General features: G+C 38.6%; 2 protein-coding genes and 1 long non-coding RNA gene across 8 annotated transcripts in view; 2 read left to right on the top strand and 1 right to left on the bottom strand.

Annotated features, from left to right (window-relative positions):
• Positions 1-367: 367 nt before the first annotated feature.
• Positions 368-17768, top strand: LOC129429018 (E3 ubiquitin-protein ligase RNF19B). Of its 3 annotated transcripts, XM_055185450.2 has the most exons (10): positions 368-493; positions 2911-3262; positions 3768-4222; positions 7158-7360; positions 7442-7589; positions 9879-10041; positions 12153-12267; positions 15421-15552; positions 15819-16083; positions 16440-17768. In XM_055185450.2, exons 2-10 carry the CDS (start codon positions 3110-3112, stop codon positions 16621-16623), a joined length of 1818 nt encoding a protein of 605 aa, XP_055041425.2. In that variant the 5' UTR covers positions 368-493; positions 2911-3109; the 3' UTR covers positions 16624-17768. The 3 variants fall into 3 exon arrangements, with proteins under 3 accessions (XP_055041425.2, XP_073712035.1, XP_073712034.1); XM_073855934.1 differs by having other exon boundaries at positions 7158-7589; positions 15840-16083; XM_073855933.1 differs by having other exon boundaries at positions 7158-7589.
• LOC129429023 (uncharacterized) lies at positions 15835-23406 on the bottom strand. Of its 2 annotated transcripts, none has more exons than XR_008639100.2 (2): positions 18706-23406; positions 15835-16676 (listed from the first exon to the last, which is right to left on the bottom strand). It is a non-coding gene; the product is annotated as an uncharacterized lncRNA (long non-coding RNA). The 2 variants fall into 2 exon arrangements; XR_008639101.2 differs by lacking the exon at positions 18706-23406 and adding an exon at positions 18507-18677.
• Positions 18558-25335, top strand: part of LOC129429020 (low density lipoprotein receptor adapter protein 1) — a 38580-nt gene continuing 31802 nt past the window's right edge. For 2 of the 3 annotated variants that reach the window (XM_073855936.1, XM_073855937.1), the window contains exon 1: positions 18558-18798. In XM_073855936.1, coding sequence (XP_073712037.1) covers positions 18714-18798 — 85 coding nt within the window. In that variant the 5' untranslated portion in view covers positions 18558-18713. The remainder of the gene's footprint in view (positions 18799-25335) is intronic. The other variant, XM_073855935.1, reaches the window with a different exon arrangement.

The raw sequence follows: 25335 nt of genomic DNA, 5'->3' as shown, positions 1-25335 counted from the left end.
TGTCAGTTGTGCATCGGACTACTTAATAAATACATTTACCTAATAAACTAAATGTGATTTCTACGTCATTGTATCGGTTTAGATCACTGCGGTACATCCATTTCTAGGTCAATAATTACAACCTCTGACTGAGGCAGACTGTGCTTGAGGAGGAAACCTCGATGTTCAAGGGGATCTCCTCGCCAACGTCATAGGGCGCATCTCGTGTCCAGTAAAACGCTTTAAAGACAAGGCGTGTTCGACTTCATGCGACTCTGCGCAGCCCGACATTACGGTACCGCGAGAGAAAACGGCGACTTATTTTTTCGAATCGCTCTCGCGGTACTGTGATGTCACACGCCGATGGTTTAGCGCAGCGCCGCATGCCCACACGCAAACCGTCGACGTTTTACAGCAGTGGGTGGAGCAATGGGAGCCAGTGCGTCCTCGAACGCTCAATGGGAGGAGCCAATTGATGTTGCTGAGCTGCAATAAGAAAATGCTCTGAGCCGAGGTAAGAGAGCGATTTCATTAAATTATTGTGCGCTATCTTTTGCTTAGAAGATTGTTTATTTTCATAGTAAATAATATTATAATCTACGTTTAAACATTAAAGTACTGTATTTCGAAAGAGAGAGTTGAAATACGTAATAACCTTGCCACTCCCTGCAGTGCTGCGATGCCCTGGTCGGATCATCAGTATAATGATTAAAATATGTTTGTTGACAACCAATTTTTAAAGAATAAAATTTAAAGAGGGTATAAACAGTGACATTTCTGTTCAAATCGAGAGGTCTTCTCAGCTAAAGCGCAGGTGCATGTGTTTCAAAAGGGAGTCGTGTCAATAGGATTTAAATGTCCGTGTTACTGTATCATTATAGTAACAGTTAATGAAAATGTTACAACTCCAACAGCCTGCGATCACTGATGTGCTCTTGGCCAAAATGTGGAGGTGTGTCCTCATCTAACGTAAAAAAACGGCACTGGCACTATGCTCTCCTGATGAGAGTTACTGTATTTACCGTTAATAAATGGGCTCTCCCCTTTCAAAACAGACTGATATCAACATTCTATTTATGACAACACTTTAGCCTGTAATGTTTTTGGTTTGCAAAGTTTTGCCAAACTTTGCTTATTTTGTTTAAACAGGAAAGCTGTCTAATGTATATTCAGGAACAGTCCAGGGAACAAAGAATATCCACAGGATTTTTTCTCTACGGTCAAAAGGCTATTAAACACATTTGAGCTCTGCCATAATTAGGCCCAGTGGCTCTGCAATAGTTTTTATAATCTCTTATATTCTGTATTATATCATTTTATAGCCTTTACTTGATATGGATCATTTTCTTCGTTCAGACTCAGTCCAATGCATTATTAAATTAATGTTGAAGGTTATTGAAAAAAATAATTGGTCTAGATTTGCCTTCAAGCTTATGCCTTCAGGTCAAAATATAACTCATAAAATTGTATAAAACTTCTTGATCGCCCTTCATATTTATATGAAAACTAGGTTTTAATATGTATTTTCTTTTAAACTGTTAAAATCTAATGTATTGATATTTATTCATAACAATGGAAAGGGTAAGAAATGTAGTAGTTGTTTTACTGTAAGACCCATTACTACATGAAGATGCCATGGGCTATTCACAGGGGGAGTCATATAATGGGAAGGAAGGTCTTTCCATTTATTGATTATTTTCCGTAGTTTCTCCGCAATCGTCATTCTATTGTTCTAATGACTATCTAAAGCTTAAGTACAATTTCTTTACACTTTACACTACACTTTTTTTTTAAAGAGTAAAAAGCGAACAGATTTAATGCAAGACCAGATCTGAATATTTTCCATCAGCAAAATGTTTTTTTTTTTATATTGATTTGCAAGGTTTATTTCTTAGAGACTTTTTTGTTTTATTGACTCACTTCTCATTAATATTTTATATATAGCAAACAACTATGAAGAAGATGGCCAATGAGATCACATTTTGAATTTTGCAGTGTCAGTGTCATTTTTAAAGCTTGAACACGATGTTCTTCGGTAATAACTGATGTGAGGCATCTGGCAGTCCCATCAGAGTCTCTGTATAGCTATATATCTAGTTTCTTTTGAAGGTTAACATTTTCAATTGAAAATAAACCCCATCTCCCAAACATAGTGCACTCTTCTATATAGAATAATGACATGTTTTCTGGATATGGGTTGGACAATATTTCCCCTGACTTCCTATCTCTCTATCATGTTGACTGTTGATCAGACTTTTTTTAAATTGTGGATTAATTTTACATGGTAATGTTTTAACATTGTTGTCTTCCTTACTTTAAAGCTCTTAAAACTCTGGAAGGATCTGTTTCTATGTGAAATTGTGTATGCAGGAGACAGACCGGTCTTTGCTGATGAATACATTGTTTAATTGCAAGCCAGCAAATTATCAGGGTCTTTGGGAACATCTGTCTTTTGTTCATGAATCAGTTTCACTTCAGAAATAAGAGAGTTGCAGCAGACTGATATTTTATATAATTAACCCATTAATGCCCACAATGTCCCAGAGATGCACAACTATTTATATGAATACACTGGCTAGTTTTTAGCATAAAAGTGATTTTTTTGTGCAGATTAAGAATATTTCACCAGTTACTAAAATAATTTTTTTAATAAGTACCAAGATATGACAACATAAATTTAACACACAACGGCATGATACATTGTCCAGCAAGTTGTCAAAATGTGGTCTCTATATATTTTTGTCTATTTATATGTAAGATGTTTTAAAAATATATACACAGGTTTTTAGTATAAATGCAATATTAATTGGAAAAGAGATGTTAGCTCAATAAATCATGTTTTAAAAGATTAATTCAAATATTATGCATGTGCATTCAGTAACAATACACATAACAATTTTTCACATTGTGTTTGTGTGATGTTTTTTTTAGGCATGAAAATGTATAAGATGGACAACTGAAGGAAACAGTAAATGTAGAACAAACAGTAGAGGAGAACAATGACACAGATCATGGAGTGCTGTTGCAAACTTTCCTCATTCACGATGGTCCCTTTGCCAATATTCAGTGTCACTCCATAAAGGGACACGCACACAACCAGAGACACACAGACGCTCATCAGCTCCATAAAATGAAGAGACCCAAGCAGCAGTCACAATCCCTCAGTTTTCTCAGCTTCTTCAGCCGCAAGCCTAAATCTGACCCCAAGGCCGAGAAGCCGTCTGGTACTTTAAACAAGGAGGAGGTGTCTATCACCCTGACACCCAATGAGCACGTGGAAAAAGTAAGATGACGTGGACATTTGTGACCCTGTCTGTTAAATCCAAGCTAAAGTCTTATAATCTAATCACTTATTGATTTCACTTTTAGCTCAGTCAGTCAATATTAAAGATATCAAGGTTAGAATGTTCTTTACATTATATAGGATGTAGATTTTATGTATTAAACAGTAGATCACAAAAATGACTTTATAGCTGGGTTTTCACAGACGGGATGACATTTATTCCATCACCTATAAAAATTGTATATGGGTTTCAGTTCATTCTCTGTGATCGTCCCAAGCAAACTTTAGTGATATATGTTTGGCTGTAATCTGTGTAATAATTAATTTTACCAGGTGGCCACTCAATTCCCGTCCCCCCGGTATTTCAATTAATTCGTTTTAGTGAGTATCTCCATTCTCCTGTTGCCAAGAAACAGAGTGCTTAGATCATCCCATTTTCTTCTTTACCTCATCTCATGTCACACGCAGCCATGCACACATTAGTAAAATGTATGTTTCCTTTCAGGACCGGGCTTGCGGTGAGGGGGCCGATAGTGGAGAGGCCAGAAGGGATGAAGGAGACCAAGGAGGTGGAATGGGAGATGTTGGGCAGGGTGCTGAGTGTGGGAGCAGTGGCTCAGTGGGGGTTCTGTCCTTATCCTCCTCCAGTCAGGAGCAGCTACTGGAGCACCTGGTCGAGTGCCCGCTCTGCCTCCTCAGTCAACCACACGGCCACTTTCCTCGTCTGTCCTCTTGCCAGCACCGCGCCTGCAACGACTGCTTGCGGCAGTACCTTCGCATCGAGATCTTAGAAAGCCGTGTGAGCATCGCCTGCCCGCAGTGCCCTGAAGCCCTGGCGCTGCCTGATGTCCATGCCATCCTGGATGACAGAGCGCTGCTGGACCGTTTTGAAGAATTCCAGCTGCGCCGGTTTCTGGCTGCTGACCCGGATACGCGCTGGTGCCCGGCACCAGACTGCAGGTTAGCGCATTAATGTGACTAAGTGTACCCGTATATCCTTCTTAAGATTAAGGGCATCATCTACATTTGATTGACTTCTTTTGCCAGTCACAAGAGGTTACTGCTTATAGGACTATTTAACCCAAATATGCAGATAATTTACTCTCACACGTATGCCATCACAATGGTATATGACTTTCTATCCTCAGTTACCTGATGTATTGATCCCTAAATAAGTAAAAAAATCACAGATGTATAATAAGACATACTGTCAAATGTTTATTTATTCTACTATCTATTGCTACGGTAGCTTGACTACAATGGTCTACCACAAGACTTAAAGATTTAATGCCTGTAGGGCAAATACATGTTAAGCCGCTAATCATGGTCTTCAGGATTATTAAAGTGCAGCATCTGGAAGGAGTTTAAATCATGAGAATCCAGCTGGTTTTATCTGGATTTTCTAGGAGTGCATATGGTGTGACCCATTCAATGAGCATGACGTGTTAAAAACAGCATTAAAATGACAGAGGTGGTGGGAGTTCAGTGAGTCAGTCGCCTTTGTGGTGCATTATGTATAGCTCTGTAGGCAAGCGTCAAATTTCGTCATGGTAACCGGATCATGGTAGAGACGGGAACCCGTGGCTGATTGGCGGGATGTTAGCTGTGTCTTGTCAACAAGGCTGTATTAGGTATCACCTGCAGTGACGCCACATGAGGCCACAGAGCATCATCTCTCTTTACTACTGTGACTGAGGAGCAACACTGGATTCACTGTTGATAGCTGTAACTGCTAGACGGTGGCATATGTTCACATATTAAATATGTGTTTAAAATATTGATAAACACAAGCAGCACGATTGCCCTCGTTCGCTGTTTTCAACATGATCTTATGTATTAATGAGTCAGAACAATACAAATATTAAAGTGCCTGTTAAGTCAATTTTGAAAATTGTTTCTAAACACATGATACATTTTAGAAATGTATTTCTGAAACATGGCACAAATATTGCAGAGTTAGATTGTAGACAGTTTTCCACCATTTCTGAGTTCAGGATTTTTAGGTGGGCCTAAAACGGTGCATGATGGCATCGTGCATGATAATGCCCCTAACACACTCGAGAGCAACAGTTCAGGTTGTAGCGGTATTTGAAAGTTGAGAGAGACAGCCGCTTTAAAGCGAGTGTGCGTGGTTTCAGTGCCGACAATCGAGACGCCCCCTCCGCCCTACTCGATCATTCAAATTTGGTTGGGTGTTTAATAACACATTTTTATGTGGTGTAACAAACTCAGAACACATTGAATATCTGTATTTACAGCAGTGGCAGCTTGTGACTTCTTTACCGAATGCAAAACTGGTCATGTTTGTGGATCGTCATGTCAAAATATATGTGTTCCATGTGTCATGTAAACCTATGTGCATTGTGTGTCATGTCAAAATACATGCCTGCTACAGACACTTCGTAAGGGGTTATGATAAAAGAGATGCTCACGATTGCTAGATACTAGCTTAATCTCATGTGTAATCAGAATTTAGTGTTTAATAAGTGTCTTGCGAGACGTGAGCGTCTCTTTAATCATGAACTTTTTTTCGACGCGTATGCAGCAGGCGCGCATTTTGACATGACATGCAATGCACATAGGTTCACAAAAAAAAAAACAGGTTCCTATGCACCGAACACATATTTTGACATGATGACGTGGCACCAACCGCCACTGCTTTACAGGGACTTTAAAGCCAAAAAATATGTAACAATGCAACTTTCATGAAGTACAATCCCTAAAAGCCTTCCATTTGAAAAAAAAAACACTCCCTGACCGACTGTGAGCACCAGAATGTTTCACAAATGTTTATATTGCTAAGGGTGGTTGCTAAAGGTGCTGCGCATTGATACACAGAATTGATGGGTGCATCAGTCATAGCTGCGTTCTATTGTAAACAAAACACAGCTATTAACCAATCAGAGTCAAGAACTGTAACAAACCGTTTTATAATGTGCATTATATCTTAAACTTAGTCGGTGTTAAGAAGTTAATTGTGTTTATACTACGGGTCCGTTGAATGCTTGAATCTGATTGGCTGATGAATGTTCTGAGCTGTGCAATCATTTTCTGGGAAACGTGCGGCGAACGTAGTTCCAGGCAGCTCTCTTGACCGCATTACAGTTCCATATCACTTTGCATAGTTAACTGTAATAACGGACTAACAAAAACAACATGACAGACGATTTTCCGACTCCGAGGCAATAACAGCGCTGTTTAGAGACGCATAGAGGTAGCCTCATTCACACAATCTCTCTCTCTCGCTCGTCCTCTCTCGCACGCTCTCTCTCTCTCTCTCTCTCTCTTATTTTCTTACTCTCTCTGTGTCGCTCTCGCTCTCTTTCTAATAACTTCATTAATAACTGCATTAGAATGCTGTCAACGGCTCAAGCTTCCATTGCCAGCTTTATAATGATGTTTTGGAACAAGCAAAAGAGCGGTTGGATGAGACCCGGAAGAAATAGTCCTACTCACAATAACGATTTAAGTACAAAAACAGGACGAATCCCTTTAAATATATCGTGTGATCGATGTCATGAGGTATGGTAACTGTAGTTTAATCAAAAATAATTGACTCTGTTTCGTTGAATTATTGAAAATAATGCACACTCCCCTTTGCGTCGTGGCCGCATCACCACCTCGGGTGTGCATTATTTTTCTAATAATTCACCGGCCCGTCTTCAATTATTCCTTACTCAACTGACTGGTTTTGCACACTTGGCCATACCCAAAGATATTGCTGATTCGTGCAGGTTCATGTTATGTGCTTCCTTATTTAGAATAATTTCATTTTTTTTAATGAGAAACTCATAAACACACTTTAATTACACAAATTATTTGTGTATGAGAGGCACATTTTATATTTGTGTATAATAATAAAAGCTCTCTTTTTAATATCTTGCTTATTTATTAGCTATGCAGTGATTGCCTACGGCTGTGCCGAATGCCCCAAGCTAAGTTGCGGTCGGGAAGGTTGTGATACAGAGTTTTGCTACCACTGCCGACAGCTGTGGCATCCAGACCAGACCTGCGACCAAGCTAGACGTCAGCGTGCCCGCCACACATTAGGGGCCAATGATGTTTCCACGCTTTATGTATTCAATGAGGAACCTGGAGGTATGACACAAATGTTGGTACAAATAATATCCATTTTCTCTTTGGTATACCTACATGTAACTTCTGTTTTCTCTGTTAAAGATGCAGAGGAGATCAAGCCCTGTCCCCGCTGTGGTGCCTATATCATGAAGACCAATGATGGCAGCTGCAATAGAATGAATTGTACAGTCTGTGCCTGTCAGTTCTGTTGGCTGTGTATGCAGGAGATCACGGACGTGCACTACCTCAGGTACGCATGCATATGTGTACCCACACGCAGTCTTTAAGTTACAGTAAGAGTAGTCTTACATCACCAGACCGTTGACTAATGGCTTCAAGTCTGGCCAACACTGCATCTTCTTCTGGCCAAGCACTGTCCACTTAGACAGAAAGAGACCCTCTGTACCAACCACAGTTAAATTAGGAACAAATTTAACTAAATAGTGGAATGTTTAGTTTTGGTTATGGATATTTAATTTATTTGCTTCAAACAAACTCTCTATTTAACATTTAATTCCATTAAGTTAGCAAACAAATGTATGGAGTAAACTTTTTTTTATTTCCAACCCAGCATTAGCTTAAAAAGTGTTGTAATTTAACCTATGCTGGGTTGTTTTTACTCAAAATCCTAGGTTGTTTTAACCCATTGTTGGGTCAAGTATAAACATTTTTTAGGGTTGATTTAACTCATATGCCAGGTTTTTGACCCATACAAAATCCCATTTTTAGAGTGTAGTTAAAAAGCAAACGTTCACTGTGTCAGTATGCTTGTTGTTTCCAGAAACACTAATAACAAATGTACCACATTTGGAAACTTTCAGTCCAAGTTTAACTGGAGCAATTATTCAGTATAAGAAAGTAAAATAGACTGAGTTTCAGTAAACTACCACTGAACTAAAGCTGATTTAAAATAGATTTTTCCATTCCTGTGCAGCAGCCAACACAGACTTTAATCAATGAATGAGTACAAATCTCTGCTCATATTTCCATGCAATCCAACCTCCTTCATCATTTTTAATAAAAAATTAATTCCTCCAATAATTTTTAAGGAGGAATAATATCTACATTTTACCCATTTGGTCATTGTCCCTCTGTGGTGTGTGTCTTATTCATTTCAAACTTTGTCTCTTTCTGTTCTTTCAATATCTGAATGTTGTCTCATTGACATTTACCTCTCGCACATTTTTATTCACCCAATCAGGGATGGGCAATTAATTTTGCCGCATAAGAAACGGCGAAGGCCGCAACAATAGCTAGAATACATAATACATTTTTATTTTCTCGCTTTTTTAAGAAACAGAAATTATATGGTTTGATTGGCTGTTGCTAGTAGGACCACATGTTACCACATCTAATGCTGCGTTTACACCAACCGCGTTTCAGGCATCAAAATCTACCAAATCAAAGTCTACCGCGCCTAGTTTGCCCCTTAAACAGTTTGAATGCATTCGCGAAGTAGACGCGCAGGAAAAGCAAGCATTTGATGCGCGTCATCGGCAAAATCTGCTTCTTGTGGGAGGGGCAAGTGCTATGCGGTTGTCTATTTGCAAGATGACTGATGTCGATTGTGCATTTATTGAGTTACCGGTTTTATTTGGTAACCTTACTATAGGGGGGAAATAAATGGCGCGGGTCGATAAACGTCACGTGACTCAAAAGTCGATAAACGTCACGTGACTCAAAAGTGAAATGTGTATTACAACATAACCAGGTTTCCCAATGTCCTCACTGACACTCTTCCAAGCGAAGTCCTATTTAGTCTCTATAGAAATAAGAACTTGTCTGTCGTATAGCTCCGGGTGACTGCTTCGGACAATATCAAGCGTTCCTTCAGGTTGAATGAGTGACTCCGGGCGGGGCTGCCGCCACAGCAGCAAGCAGGCTCCTGATTGGTTAACGCGGCGCGAAATTCCGCCAAAGTGGAATTGTGTGCAAAATGCACAAAAAACACCATTCGCGTCTATCGTGCGTACCGCGCCAGGCCCTCAATTCGCGGCATTCGCACAAACTAGGCATGCGAATGAGGCGGAACAGCATCTTCCACGCCAAACACCTCATCCGCGCTGCGAGACCTCAAGACGCGCGTCAACGCGTCTTCACATTGACTTAACATTAAAATGTTAACACGCTTCACGCCTCTACCATGGCTGGTGTAAACGCAGCATAACCCTTTTAAACATTAACTGTTATTTAACTATAGTAACCATAGCTTTTTTTGTTAAACCATTGTTACTACAAATGTACTATTAAGTGTTATGTTTAAATGACTTTAAAGCTAGTTCCCTGTTCCATTGCTGACTGTGTCATCTATCAGAACAGTGACACTGGCTATTGTAATTTACCCTGGCAGTTGATGAGGATAGTCAAGGATGAGATCATGGTAGAGGCACAGCTGTATGGTGATGTTTCTGGGTGTCAGATAGATTGAAAACAGCTGTAGAATTTAACTTTAAATCTTACTGCTATAAGAGCATTGATACTAATCTGGAAGTTCATATATTCTCTTTCTTATCTTGTCTTTCATCTGTTTCACTTGTAGTCCCTCAGGCTGCACTTTCTGGGGAAAGAAGCCATGGTCGCAGACCCGAAAGGTTTTGTGGCAGGTTGGGATGCTGCTTGGGGCTCCAGTGGTGATCTCACTAATAGCAGGCATTGCATTACCTGTCATCATAGTGGGCATCCCAATATATATGGGCCGCAAGGTAAAGATCTAAACTGGTGTTTTAGTATGTAAAGCCAACTGCATGACAAGACCTCTATTATTTAAGTCTGGGGTTAGTATTTCTAATGGTGCTCTAGTGTGCCCGTGAGACACATGTTGAAAATAGTCACTATTGCTGTTTGATTCCATACGTTTTGGGACATTGGCTCTGATTCCGGAATTGCATGTGTGATTAGGGACTGTTTTGAATATTGAACTCTAAAATGAGTTTAATTGTGAAAATTATGAAAGCAATTCATAATTAACACATTAAAGGTGCAATATGGAACTTTTAGAAGGATCTCTTGACAGAGATGCAATATGTAAGGAATAATTGACGACGGGCCATTGGATTATAAGAAAATAATGCACACCCAAGGTGCAGTGCAGCGTTATTTTCAAATAATTCAAAGGACCGGAGTCAATTATTCCTCTTATACTACGGTTACCACAAACATTGCTCTGGTGCATATTTTTAAGACATTCAACAAATTTAGACATTTAAAAAAGTTAGGTGTCAGTTATCAGAAATTAATGCATACCCACGGAACATTTATCAGACAATCAGAATACAGCATTCAACAGACCCGTGGTATAAACTACAATACATTATATGCATACCTATATTATCAGTGGTGTTAGAAGACGTTATATAATGAAGTGTATTGTTTTTATTACCTTAAAATGAGCTGATTTTATCTACATACACTGTGGGTCTCCTTATAAGGAAGTCGCTGTCATGTTTCTACAGTAGCCCTAAATGGACAAACTGTTCAACATAGCGTGTTTTGTCCCTACGTTGTATCAGACGATGACATGTTTGTCCTGTGGCAGCTACCGTAGCTTCTCTTTGAATTCGGAATCTTGCCGCTAGATGCCGAAAAAAAAAAACACTGGACATTTAAGTGCAAAATTTTATAGAAAGTTTAGTTTCAATTAAATGTTGCATGCACCACTTGCAAAACTGAATTGTTTAATGACAAGAATTAAGCTTGCACTAATGTAAGTGCTTTTAAGTGCCTTGGAGGCGCATGCTGTGAGTGCCATGGACATCAAAGGTCACAAACAAGACAATCTAAGGGCATGGTAAAACAAATATATTGTTGCTAGGTAAAATTACTAAGCAGCGACTTTCATACTTTGGTCATATCATGTGAGCTAATTCCTTGGAAACAACCTTAATGCTTGGCATAGTCAGTGGAAGAGGAAAAAGAGAGTGCCAAAGAACATACAGGACGATACAAACATGCCTATAAAAGAATGGAAACTTTAAAACTTTAAATAGGGAAAACATGGAATGGTTGGTGGCTTCTAAATTCATCCCGGTTTGGATCCTAAGGAATGAATGGGGCTAGGCTAAATGCTAACACATTCATGACACACTGTACAAAGATTAAGTGCACATTGAAAAAAGATAGGTATGTATTCATTCGTCTAAGTTGAGATAAGAACATAGTAAAATATTGAAAAACAGTGGTGTTTTCCATTAAGTGTATGAGTTTTTGTTAGAATTGTTACTAAGTAGTCAGGAAGGAGAGTGATTTTTGATATATGAAGAATTATACAGTCAGTTTTATGTATTACTTTCAGTCTTGACGGGCTTTATCTGTCCTTTCTGAGGTACAAGATCAGGTAAACATTTAATAGCTCTGGGTTTTTAAAAAGGCAAGGTCACGTCCCTGGGTGCCTTCTGTTCATAATAAATAATAAAATAACTGCTGCCCAATGCATATATGTAAATGAATGTAAATGAACCAGACCTTCCCCTTCCACACAACAGTTTACTTTGATATACAAAACTTTCTTACAGTAAGTTTATGGAGTCGTTCACTGTGGCAATAGTCCAAAAAGCTCCAAGGACTCCAAAAGCTACCAAGATAGTTGAATAGTTAAATCACACTGACCATAAAACGATGTTCTGACAAACCCAAAAAGCTTTAGACAAGAGATGACTCCGGGCCGAAACCGTGCCAAAATCAGCCGCTTTGGTGCTGATCCGGTGCACATCTGGCTCAGAGACATCTGCTGTCTGACAGCCTCAGCAGTCACTATTCACTTTCATTGGAAAAAATAGCAATGTAAACATTATTTAAATGTCGTCTTCTCCCTCAGGTACACGGTCGCTGTAAGAAAAACAATATCTCAGGAAGTAAGCATTACTTGACAGTGGCCAGTGGGGTCATGATGTCTGTATTTGTGTCTCCAGTCATAGCAGCCATTACTGTAGGTAAGAAACTATTTGTTACTGCTTACTGAAAACGACTTGACATTTAATTTAGAGTAATGGAGGACGTTTGATTCAGAGGAATTTGCATCAGTCACTTCTGTATGGGCCATTGTGTTCTGTGTCTGTGTGCGTGCGTGCACAGTATATGTGTGTTATTCATTTTAAGTCTTGTGTTTATGTTTATGAGCTTATGTTTTTGTCTTAATAAATTAAGCTACTTTAAACAAGGCTGCCTCTCACAGCACAGGCTTAACATCCATAATGCACACATTTTGTCTCCCCGTTTGCACGCATCTGTTACATTCATGAACACTTACACGCAACCTCCCCAATCATCTCTGATGACTCATCTATCTTCTGATGTGATGCTCTTGTGGGACCTCGAGTAGGGAGGGGAAGATAACAGCAATTGGTTTTTGCTAAAATGTCAGAACGATCTCCATGGCATAGCGTGAAGCCTTGTGTTTCTGCCTTGTGTTTTCCCCTGAACCGAATCTTGTGTTCCCTCTCTTCTCTTTTCTTCTCGTCTCTGAATAGCATTTTCTGTTGTATGGTTCTGACCTCTCCGCAGCAGAGCCACAGTGGGGCCCTGTCCCCTTTAATGCCCCTAACAACAATGCCACTTTGTTCTGATCTGTAACTGGGAGAATTATGCTCTTTGTCTCTATTATCCTGTTGTTCTTGTTTTTGCTGCTTGCATTATGCATCTGTGTATTTACACCGTCATTATTTGCATTACTGCCATATTATTACTGTCATTACTACGTGTTGTCTGTTCTTTCGTGTGCTCTTGTGTTTCCTTCTCATTAAGTTAATAGTCATTATAATTAGTCTCTTAAAGGTGCAGTGTGTAAATTTTAGAAAGAACTGTTGACAGATATGCAATATAATATACTTATGTTTTCAGTAGTGTATGACCTGTTATGTTTTATTACAATTAAATGAGCCGTTTCTATCTACATACACTGCATGTCCCCTTACATGGAAGTCGCCATTTTGCACCGCAATGTTTCTACAGTAGCCCTAGACGTTTGCTTAACAAATTTTGTCATTAAAAAAAAAGAAAAAAAAGTACAGTACAGGATAATGAAAAATGTACAAAGCGCATGTGTCGAACGTCTGTATACAGGTACGAATCAAATAAACTATGCTTTAAAAGGCATTTAAATCCATTCCCATACACGTTAAAAACAGACTCTGGGCTTGAGCCATTGGTTGCAATTCACGATCTCGTCGTTATATGCCGCTAAAATCTACACACAGCACCTTTCATTAGTTTTATTTAGCTTTACCTTTAGTTTCCGCTGTTTAGTTTCATCTGAGAATTTAACAAAGATGATGGATAAAACAATAATTAGCACTCAAGTTACAATGAGTAGGTGAAAATCCAACACTAAATAAGGCCGCTCTGGTGACGGAAGTCCCGCCTTCCAGTTAAAAGAGCCAATCATCAATCGATAAAGACTGACGATTCTCTGGGGGAGGGGCTCTATACTCTGTCACGTGAGGCACTTGCCGACCAGTGCGCATGCGCAGCAGCTGAAAAGACTTGGAATAAAGGTGTTTTCAGCACAATTTTAGCTTGAGAAATTTATAGTATAGTACAGATTATGTCAGCCAGGTTTAATTGTTGGTCAGAAACTTAGCCACCTAGTGGTGCAACTTCCCTAAAGGGACTTTGTTTATAATCCCTTTTTGATTTAGTTATTTTTTGTTTGTTGATGATTGGTTATTGTGTTAACTAACGTATTACTTTCTTAGTACTTTTACCCAGAGTTAAAGTTTTAAAAATATACTCATTTTCCAGCTCTCCTAGAGTTATACATTTGATTCTTACCGTTTTGGAATCTATTCAGTCGGTCTCCGGGTCTGGCGCTGGCGCTAGCACTTTTGACATAGCTTGGCACAGTCCATTGAATCTGATTAGACCATTAGCATTGCGCTAAAAAATAAAAATAAGAGTTTCGATTTTTTTTATTTAAAACTTGACTCTTCTGTGGTTGCATCGTGTACTAAGAAGACCGACAGAAAATTAAAAGTTTCAAGGCAGATATAGCTAGGACTATACTCTCATTCTGGTGTAATAATCAAAGTCTTTGCTGATGTAACATGGCTGCAGCAGGCGTAGTGAATTACGCACTGACCTAAAATAGTTGACCTGCTGTTGAAAGTAACCAGACTATTTTAGGGCACTGCGTAATATCACTACACCTGCTGGAGCCATGTTACATCAGCAAAGTCCTTGATTATTACGCCAGAATGAGAGTATAGTTCCTAGCCATATCTGCCTAGAAAATCACAACTTTAATTTTCCCTCTGTCTTAGTACACGATGTAACTACAGAAGAGTCAAATTTTAAATAGAAAAAACATAGAATATAGAAACTCTTTGGTTATTTTTTAGCGCTATGCTATGCTGGTGGTCTGGTCGGATTCAGTGGATTGTGCTGAGCTATGCTGGAGGTGCTAGCCCCAGACCCGGAGGTCGGCTGGTTGGATTCCAAAACATTCCAAATCAAATGTTTAACCCTAGGGGTGCTGGAAAATGAGCATATTTCAAAAAAAGTGGAATGTCCCTTTAAATATTACACAAAGTGTCGGTTTGTGCTTGCTTGTGCAAAATGTTAACGCTCTCTTTTTAAGAACGAATACTAAATAAAGGTACTGTGTAGAAAAATATTGTTTAGGGAATTCTTATAGCAGAATATACTGTATGTGCATATCAACAGTAACACAGCAAAATCACAAGTGTTAAATAATGAACCGTTATGTTTTTATTACATTTGAATGACCTGTTTCAATCTACATACACTGCGGTCCCCCTAACATGGAAGTCGCCATTTTTCTACAGTAGCCCTAAACGGAAGTTTACTAAACGTCACTATGTGACGCTAATTTCGTAACACAAAATAATAGTATGCACGCACAGTATGCGCACCAGACTGGGTGGTACTCATATATACACCAGGAATGTACCTTTAACACTGTTGATTCAGTGGCTGTGTCCAATAAAATATTATGTGCCCCCTATAACCTTATTCACAATTCCCTACTTTAGTTCACTAATATAGTTCTTTTGAATAATATATATATATATACTTAATGTAATTTTGTTTTTTGAAGTTATAATGAACTGAATTTTCTTTATTTCAAGGGGTTGGAGTGCCTCTTATGTTGACGTATGTCTATGGGGTGGTGCCCATGTCTTTGTGTCGGAATGGCTGGTGCAGACCACACAACGAACCTCCTGAAGTTCGGAATATACAGCTGGAAGATCTTGCCAATTGTAAGTCCACCTTAAAATATGGTATTGTTTCATAAATCAGGTTATATTAATAAACATTACCCACAATGTAAAAACTATTTGTTTATATAGGATTTAGTTCTGCTTTATTATAACACTACTAACCTTTTTAGTTGCATAACCCTTACTTAAGTCTAAATTGAATTATGCATATATTGTAGCCATAATGCTGCATGCAGAAGATTAGTATTGTAATATTAACACCTCAGTTTTGGCCTGATCTGATGACATTTAAACTTCTCTTGAAGATCTTCTATTTTCTCATGTAGTCAGTGACCATTGGACAGGCCCGTCCAATCCGGCTCTAACTGATGGAAGCATACAGGAAGTGACTGTGAATGTGGAGGAAGTTTTGCCACTTCCCAGCACCAGTATGGTCCAGTCAGGAGCAAAGGACTTAAGTGAACCACCCAATGATAGACATATTGACAGCACTGAGCAGGATGTCCAGTCAGATGAAGTGGATGTTGTTGAGGAGCGTGCCTTCACTAGCACTCAAACATTCGCTCTGAGGTGAGCAAATTTGGTAATTAAAACAATGCAGACACCCATAGAATAAAGTTGTAGTTACTGTATTAATATATAATCCTGTATTGATATCTCTGTACATTTGCTGCTCCTAATAATTAAATTATGAGACTTTAGCCTGAATTTCACAGAGCACCCTTATCAGAAAAGCAGGTTCACTGTAAAACAAAATGCACCATTTATGAAACAGAAGTTAAAACAAGTTGGTTTTGCAAGTCAATTCAACCTACTAATTTAAGTTTTGATTTGTGATAAGTTGACATAACTTATAAAAACAAGTAGAAATTGTTTAGCTTAATTTTTTACAGTGTACTTTTTATTTATGTCCCTTTTGTTTACAGAGAAGGGACTAACATTGAGGTTCATGTGGAGATCGAGGCTCAGCCACGGGGAGTACGAAAGCCAAGTCTCAGCAGTGTTCTGTCTACTAAAAGTCTGTCTTCAGAAGAACTCAGTCAGCCCTGTGAACCTCCATGTGCCTCGGGCCCAGATCCCATGCCAGCTCCTGAGATGGACAGTGTCTGAGAGACTTTCACCACACACCTCCACTCCCATTAGGTGCTTCCAGCCTCTGCCTGCTAATGCGGAGAGTCAGCGATGTGGAAGCCAACAGAGACGAGCAAAAGAGAGAGAGAAACATTGAGATAAAAGTCAAAGGCAGCTGCCAAAATGCCATGAAGGATTAACAATGCTAATATAACCTGAAATGACCAAGTGCATGTCAATGAGTTTGAGAAGTGCTAACTAATTTTTTTACTATAGAAAATATGGGCTAGTTGAATGCTGGTCTGTTTAATTTATTTGATTAGCTTTTCTTATACCTATACTCCTTTATTTATAGGCCAAATGGTTTACGTCCCCTAACTGATCTCTAGAATGGATTATTTAAAAACACTATTAATGGATTAATAGCATGGTTTCTACTGCAAAGCCTGATGTGACATGCGACTACCAGCATGGGAAACTGCAGTGACTTTGGCTGAAGATAAGTGTGCGGTCATTTATTAATGATATAATTGGGAACAGGGCTTGGGCTTTTACAAAAGGGTTTTACATAAGTTGTTGCATTTTCATGATAAAGATGAAATCTGTGGGATTTGGATCTGTCCTGAGTTTGATATTCTTAGGTCAAATGTTGTGATCTATGGAAAGGCAGAGGATAAGGACTGCTTAAAAAGCTCATTTGGGAATGTTGGACTGCTGGAATTGGTCTTGTTTTTCTCCTAACCCACAAACTGTTCACCTTTGGTCTTTATTTTTGCAAGAAAAGGCTTTGGTTTTTCTTCCTGTTTATAAGTACTTGATGAATCAAGAGCTTTAAAAGCCCATTAACTAAATAAATCTCCTCATTGTATCTCATTTGCTGTAGAGGCTGTAGCCAAATATCTAAATGGACTGTTTCACCGAGTAATAGATTCGTCTGGCCAGAGCCAAAAGTTGCATAATAAACCTAGACTTAATTTTCTTGTGTTTCACTTACAGTACAATAACAGGAAAGGAAAGGAAAACGAACGGCAGTTTCTTGCACAAACCCTTAGCCCTATTCAAAAAGAACATAATTATTGCCCAGTGTTTAATGATGTAAAGATGTTTTTAAAAATAAACTTGAAATTGACAGATTGGGAATAATGAATGATACAGTCAACAATAAAAGGATTTGTATTAAACAATGGCTATTAGAAAGTCCTGCATTTTTCATTTCTTGTTATTATAACAATATTAAATCAGTGCTAAAATGTTTTATTATTAGTAATTTAAAAAAATCTTTATTTGTAACAGTATAAGACCGACAGAGGGCGCAAGAGCTCACACAAACATACAGTGCAGACTGTACAGTACAGATATCTGACCCGACAAGGCTGCGTGGTTCAGCTAAACATAAAGGTATGTAAGGGTCCTCTTTGTTTTTATATTGGTTCAACTCCTGTAAAATAACCTTGACTTGAAATAAGTAGGCCTAGTTACTGAAAATAATCACTGCTGTTTTACTGCAAATATAGTTAAACTGTATACTGTACTAGGGAACAACAACCTCTTAGTTTGTGTATTTAATGATACCCTTTTGTTACAATAATTGATTGCAACCTAAACATTTACTTCGACGTTTCAAGTCGTACAGTAAATATAACATAGTTTTACGAGGTATTTATTAAAAACAAACAAAAAATTGCTACGTTTAGCATGTCTCATTAACTTACAGGAACCAAAGGTAATGGTAATTGATTCGCCAAAGAATCGTACTTATATATATATATATATTTTTTTTATAAAATTATATAGAGCACGTAAGTTACGCCTTTACAATAAAACCTGCAGCATTTTTAGCATAATTTTAGGACAAACACAATGTAATAAAGACATAATTATATAGTAAATCCTCGGCGTCATGTTTATATTTTTCATTTTACCTCATGAAACGTCACGAGTCCCGAGGCGAATGTAAACGCAGCGCCTCGTGGATCTGTCAGACTGGAAACTAAAGGGTTAATGTTACTGTACAGGACTGTGTGAGGTCTCTGCTCGTGTCTACTCGCTCTGTTATACACTCACTGCATGCTGCTTCTCTACTTTCATCATCATTCCTATAGCAGGTACCTGCTCACTCACCATCCGGCATGGATGCGTTAAAATCAGCGGGCAGAGCGATGATCAAGAGTCCGGGAGTCCCGCGGCACACATGGGGAACCTCAAAGCACGAAAGTGAGTATTAATGACTGAATACTGCGACTGTACAGCTGCATGTCAATGCGATACTGTCTATTAACACCTCTCTTACAAGAAACATGCCTTTAAACATTTAATTTTTATTTTGTGAGCAATGTTTTTGGCTAATGCATAATATTGTTATATATTTTTAAAGAGTTAAAGATATTTTGTTGTGTACTTAGTTGTGTACGAAAACAATCTTCAGTGCATTTTGCATACTAGGGTTCATGCACAAAATGACCCTATTAAAAATAATCAATTTCCCTAAAAATTAAACTGTAATTGTAAAAAATAACTGTAGTAATATAATAGTAAAAGTATAGTAACCGTGTTTGTTTGGCAGATTGATTGCCATTTGCATTACCTCACTACAAATATCAAGGTTAATCTATAGTTACTTTAGTGAGATAATGGTAAATTTGTGTTTACTGTACTATGATTTACTATAAATGCTGCCATAGTAAAACCATGATTTATTAACATAAGGAAAAACATTCAGTGACACTAAATAGTTATAACTACTGCGTTGTTGTACAGGTGCCGGCTGGTGGTTTGAAATTTGTTGAAACTTGGTATAGGTCAGAAAGATAACCGGATCGTACCAAACAAATCAACTTTATTCCTAACTTTCACAGTGACTCTACATCACACTTCTCTTATTTATCCTTAATCAATTGGTTAACTATCAGAAGAGGCTACACTCTTCAGCCTTATCATTTTGTATGGAGGGGCAATTGAGTGCTCTTGTATGGAAAAGAGGGCAGTGTATTATGAGACAGCCCGTGTCACATCAGCAGTGACAGCCGTTTGTGGCAGCCGGGAGCCTGAGGCTCGGCATGCTGTCATATTGACGTGTGAGATGTGAAGTTCAGGAGCCACTCTGGGGGAGAAAACATTACAGTTTCCCACTTGAACCGTGTGCCAAAATACAGCTGGTGTTCCTCCACGTTGCTTGTCACATCTGAGGGAGAGCATTTTTGACGGAGAACCGATAAAAAAGCTTGATGAATAATGCAAATCAACAGTTGTGTCTTGGGAATCTCAGGGTTAATTTTTAATGATTTGATTTGTAATGGATGTCTGTCGCTGTAACGGTGCATTGTGTTTTAGCGACATGACCTTGGTTCAGACGGTCATGGTTTAATTGCTGGTTTACTAAATTGCTTGTTTGTCCACAGGAGAGGGTGGATAGTGTATTTAAGTCAAGAATTAAACAGTATTGGTGTAGATGTGATATTATAAGTTTGTGTTTGATTTGTTTTTAATTGACATATACTGTAGCTGTTGACATTTTACCCAGAAATAAAGGTCACACTTCCCCTTGGCAGTCCTTAAAAATGTCTCTTTTGTGCTGGTAAAAGAGAAACGTGGAGCCTCATGGTTGGCCATAGTTTCCTTGAATTCACAGGAATTGTGTGTTTACAGTCAGGACAAGAGCCTAGATTTGAATTAAACATTGGGAGAGTTAAAGTATCAAATGTACATTGTTTTCATATTGTGTAGAAATATTGGGGGGTTGTAGGGCCAGTTTTGATGAATTGGTAGTTTAGCTCAACCCCATCCCCCCAAAAATACTCCCCCGAGTCAGGACCCATGTCCAGAGACATCTTACAATTGTGTCGTTAAAATACTACAGACTATTCTAAAGGTCATGCTAGTTGCTCAGAAGCCCATTCCAGTTTTTGCACAGTTTTAAATCATGGTTGATGAAATAACAGGTTTTGTGTTGAGCATGAGCTTAAAGGTCCAGTATGTAGATTTTTTTGGGGCATCTAGTGGTGAGATTGTGAATTGCAACCAATGGCTCAATCCACAGCTCACCTCTCCCTTTCAAAAGGCATATGCGTAAAAGGTACGGTAGCCGGAACTGGACAAATTTGTCATCATCTGAGACAACATAGTGACAAAACTTGCTCTATAAAACGGTTTGTCCGTTTAGGGCTCTTGTAGATACATAGCGGTGCAAACTGGCGACTTCCATATAAGATGACCTGCAGTTTATGTAGATAAAAACGGCTCATTCTAAGGTAATAAAAACAATGCAGTTCATTATGTAAGATCTTTATAACCCACTGATAATATAGTTATGTTCATTATATTGCGTTTCTGTCAAGAGATTCTTCTTATTGTGCGTTCACACCAGACGTGTTTGAGGCGTCAAATTTGCGTCTACCGCGCGTAGTTGGACGATTTTGAGTAGGGCTGTGCAAAAATATTGATACAGCTAACTATCATGATACATTAACCCCAGATAGTGTATCGATATTTCAATCTATCGATATTTTTTTAAAACACATCAAATCCCTCTGTGTGCTTCAAACGACCTCCTCCCCCCTGCTGTAGTTGTCACTGTCCAGTTGTCTGTCATATACGGCCATTCGGCCAATATTTCAGAAGTTCAGAAATTCAGCTAATTTTTTTTTTTACATTTTTGATAAAAAAAAGGAAAAGTATTGCAATTTATCGAAACATGCAATGTATTGTAACGTATTGCGAGACATTGGCCCTTGCCAAAATCCCAGCCCTAATTTTGAGTGTACTCGCTTCATTCATGCATGAAAGCCGCACGTGAAATTCTAGTCATCGAGACATTCACGCGGAAATTCACGTCATGGAAGAGGCTTTAGTGACTCTGCTCGTTTCCTGTAATCACGTCACTACTAGAGCAAGCTCCTGATTGGTTAACGCGGCGCGTTTTTTCGCCAAAGTTCAGATTTCCTGTGGCAACGCTCAATTCGCGTCATTCACGCGAATATGGCTGAATCGCGTCTACCGTGCCGCGCTAAACACCTCATTCGTGCGATGAGACCTCCAGACGCGCTTCGACGCGTCTTTACATTGACTTAACATTGAAATCACTCGCGCTTGGCGCCTCTACCCTGGCTGGTGTGAACGCAGCATAAAAGTTACACAATGCACCTTTAACTGTGCTCTGACATCAGGAAATGCTCCTCTAAAAATAAAGATATTGATTTCTGTGTAGAATAAACTCATGCTCTATATACAGTACAGTATAAATTTTTTTCTTAATCGATCAAATGTTGATTTTTTTGTGCACAACATTAAACACCGTAATGGCTGCTACTGCGTGATATGAGATCAATACACCAGATTGTCTCAATCTCAGCTTAAATGTCGTTGTAAAAGTGCATGTTGAGGTGAGGAAACATTTTGCACTTTGGTAGATCTAATCACAGGAAGAATGTCAGTACATCGATCACACACACAAGTGTGCCGGCTCCTTCTAAAGGACATGAACATTTGAAGGGCATTATCAAAAGTGAATGAGGTGAACATTTGCGCAGATTGTTGCGGTACACACAGACAAAGTGGGTGGGAAATTATGTCCTACAATTTCAGAAAAAATGATGCTAAAGCTGTTATTGGGGCCGATGCAGTACCCTTCCAAAAAGTACCCTGCATAAAAAGTCTAAATTAGTACCTCTAGGTATGTTACCTCATAGGTAAATGTATACATATCTGTAGGCTACCCCTTTTAAAGGAAACTGCCTTTCTCGGGTTCCCAAACAGTGATGTGAGTTTCTGTTTCTTGGTTCAGCATAATTTGTGTTTCTATGTTAGTTTCTAGGTAAAGATGTATAAAGCACTGTTTAACTTAAAATTGCCTACTTTCTATATCCTGTTTTACACAAAATTATTAATTTACAGATCATGACTTTTTCAAGTGAATTCAGACAAGACCTAAAGGGATGATGTCCATTTACTTTTACAAGTTTGATGACTTTCACCTGTTTTTCGCTATTACCTCTCAGACTGTGCTTTTGGATCTCAATAATGGTAATAATAGTTTTATATTGCATCTATTTACAAACTCGAGGGGACTTTACAAACAAGAAATGAGAAAATACAGTTAAGACAGATATTATATAGCATAACAGAACCCTGGATCCATGCGTGTCAAGTAATGTACACACTGTTTATATTATATTATATTTCTTAATATTTGCTTTGTTGTGTTGTCGACTACTTTCTAATCCAAATCATTTGAGTCACCTCCTCTGTTGCCTGCACACTGTGACATTGATGCATACATACTGAGGGGAGAATACTGTATTATATACTGTAGCTGAAAAATACACGCACAGCTATTTAAAAAAAGTACAAGTGTGCAATGCTGTGTAAAATAGACCCCATAGGATAAGGATTTATAAGGGTGTCCACCTTGCTGCCCATTTTATGGTGTGTTGGATGCTGATGTTACTGAGCACAGGTTTTATGAAGACTGAACGTTGTATAGTTTTCCTCTAACTTAATCATGACTCTGTACTGACCTGGAAGACACACAGATATAGAGAGAAATAGAGATACTTCTTTATTGCTTCTGGCCTCAGTGACTCTCAGACATTGTTATTGTGATTATTTTCAGATAAGACACTGTGACATCTCTGTCAGCATTGTCTGACTTTTATTTAGTTTCAGGCCACTCAAGTGGACCAATATAGTTTTATTTCTTTACAAAATACTTGACATAGGATTATAAAACCAAGAACCAGTGGCAGCTGGTAACTTCTTTTTTCGAGGGCGCTCGATGCGAAGTTCGTCACAACATGTATGTAGCCCGTCATGTGTGTGGTTCGTCATTTCAAAATATGTGTCCGTCGAGTGATCCTGTGTGCATCACATGTCCCGTCAAAATAAGTGCCTGCTGCAGACGCGTCTAAAGGGTTTATGATAAAAGAGACGCTCGCGTTTGCCAGATACTCGCATAATCTCATGCGTAATCAGAGTTTAGTGTTAAGGGAGTGTCTTGCGTGTATTTTGTGAATGTGAGGGTCTCTTTTATCATAAACGGTTTTGACACGGGGGCAGCAGGCGCTTATTTTGACAAAACATGTAATGCACATGGTTCACATGACGCAACAAACACATATTTTGAAAACATAAGCAACACACTTGACACTCCGAAGTCCGAACATATTTTAAATTTGCACCCCTCGGATGAGCAGTCACGAGCCGCCACTGCCAAGGACCTTATTTTGTAACTCTGGGGTGTCAAGGATCCCTTGGTGGATCAGCAGATACTGTATATATTGTATAAAACAGATCGCCTGACCTTTAATAACATGCATATCATTTGTATGTATTTACATACTTTGTCATAATGCTCACATTATACAAACCATGCAAAGTCATTCAAATAATCATACAATAATAACATACTACATTTTAAAGGTACAATATGGGTTTTTAGTGGCATTTAGTGGTTAGATTGCGAATTGCAACCAACCTTAAACAGGACAAACATGCCGTTGTCCGAGGCTGCGTCCGAAATAGCATACTGTACGGTACGTACTAAATGAGATGAGGTACCTATAGTATGAATCCTGGTAGTATGAAGGAGATTGGACGTACTACATCTGCCATGTTGATACATCACATGACATACGTCGTCATCACGTCATGTCATTCCAGCGCGAAAACAGCCACAAAACGCGTCTTCTTCTTCGTTGGATAACTCCTCTCCTGGGGCATCATGGCATAGTGAAGTGTCCGTCATATGCACACTTCAAAATCTAACAGGAAGTAGAAGGTCATCCGGATATTTTTCGCCTACTGTTTTTGGAATACTGTGAATTCGGACATACTACTTGCCTCACCTACTGCTTTTCACCTACTATATAGTATGGAAGTAGGCGTTTTAAGACACAGCATGAGACAAAGTAGGGATGAAACGGGCTCTGTAGAACAGTTTGTCCGTTTAGGGGTACTGTAGAAACATTTCTGACTTCCATATAAGGAGAACTGCATTGTATGTAGACAAAACGGCTTATTCTAAGGTAATAAAAACAATACACCTCATTATGCAAGGTTTTAATACACCACTGATAATATAGTTATGTATATTATATTACATTTCTATCAAGACATCATTCTAAAAGTTACATAATGCACCTTTAATGTAAATGGCACAATGAAGAAATTACAAATAATGTCTATAAAGAATTACGTTTTTATGTATAAATATTTTTTATTTTTATGTATTAAAATGTATAATTTTTCACAGCCTGTTTTAATCTATTCCTGGTGTTGATTGAAATACTGTGAGCTACATTTTGACATTTCTTTGGAATGCTTTCTTTTTTCCTGCATGAAATATAAATGCATTCGCTTTGAACTGTGGCTCTCACATCTGTCAGCATAGCGAAATTTAGCTCGTTGACTTCCCTTCCCATCCTTTTAAACCAAATGACAACTAGTCCCTTTCTTTTCCCCCTCGTATTGTGGTTTGTTCATTTGCAAGCTTTTAAATCACTTACAAACAGAAGCAAACTCCCCAATCCCTATAGACATCAGAGTAGATATATATCTCTCTTTCTCTTTGCTTTTGTCTTTGTCATTATTTTCCTTACTCACAGTGAACATCGAGGTTCCCTGTGGTTTGGTCCCTGCAGGTTATGAATAAAAGACGAGAAAGAGATTTTGGAGAGAGAACCCGATGCACCATGTGCATATCTGGCCACTCGGGAGACACAATCTGTGTCCAAAAGCAATGAATCAGTAGCACAGTAA

This window comes from Misgurnus anguillicaudatus, chromosome 18 (genome assembly GCF_027580225.2).
Source record: "Misgurnus anguillicaudatus chromosome 18, ASM2758022v2, whole genome shotgun sequence".
NCBI lineage: Eukaryota > Metazoa > Chordata > Actinopteri > Cypriniformes > Cobitidae > Misgurnus > Misgurnus anguillicaudatus.
The sequence above is the reverse complement of the archived record's forward strand: the minus strand, read 5'-3'. Positions and strand labels throughout refer to the sequence as shown.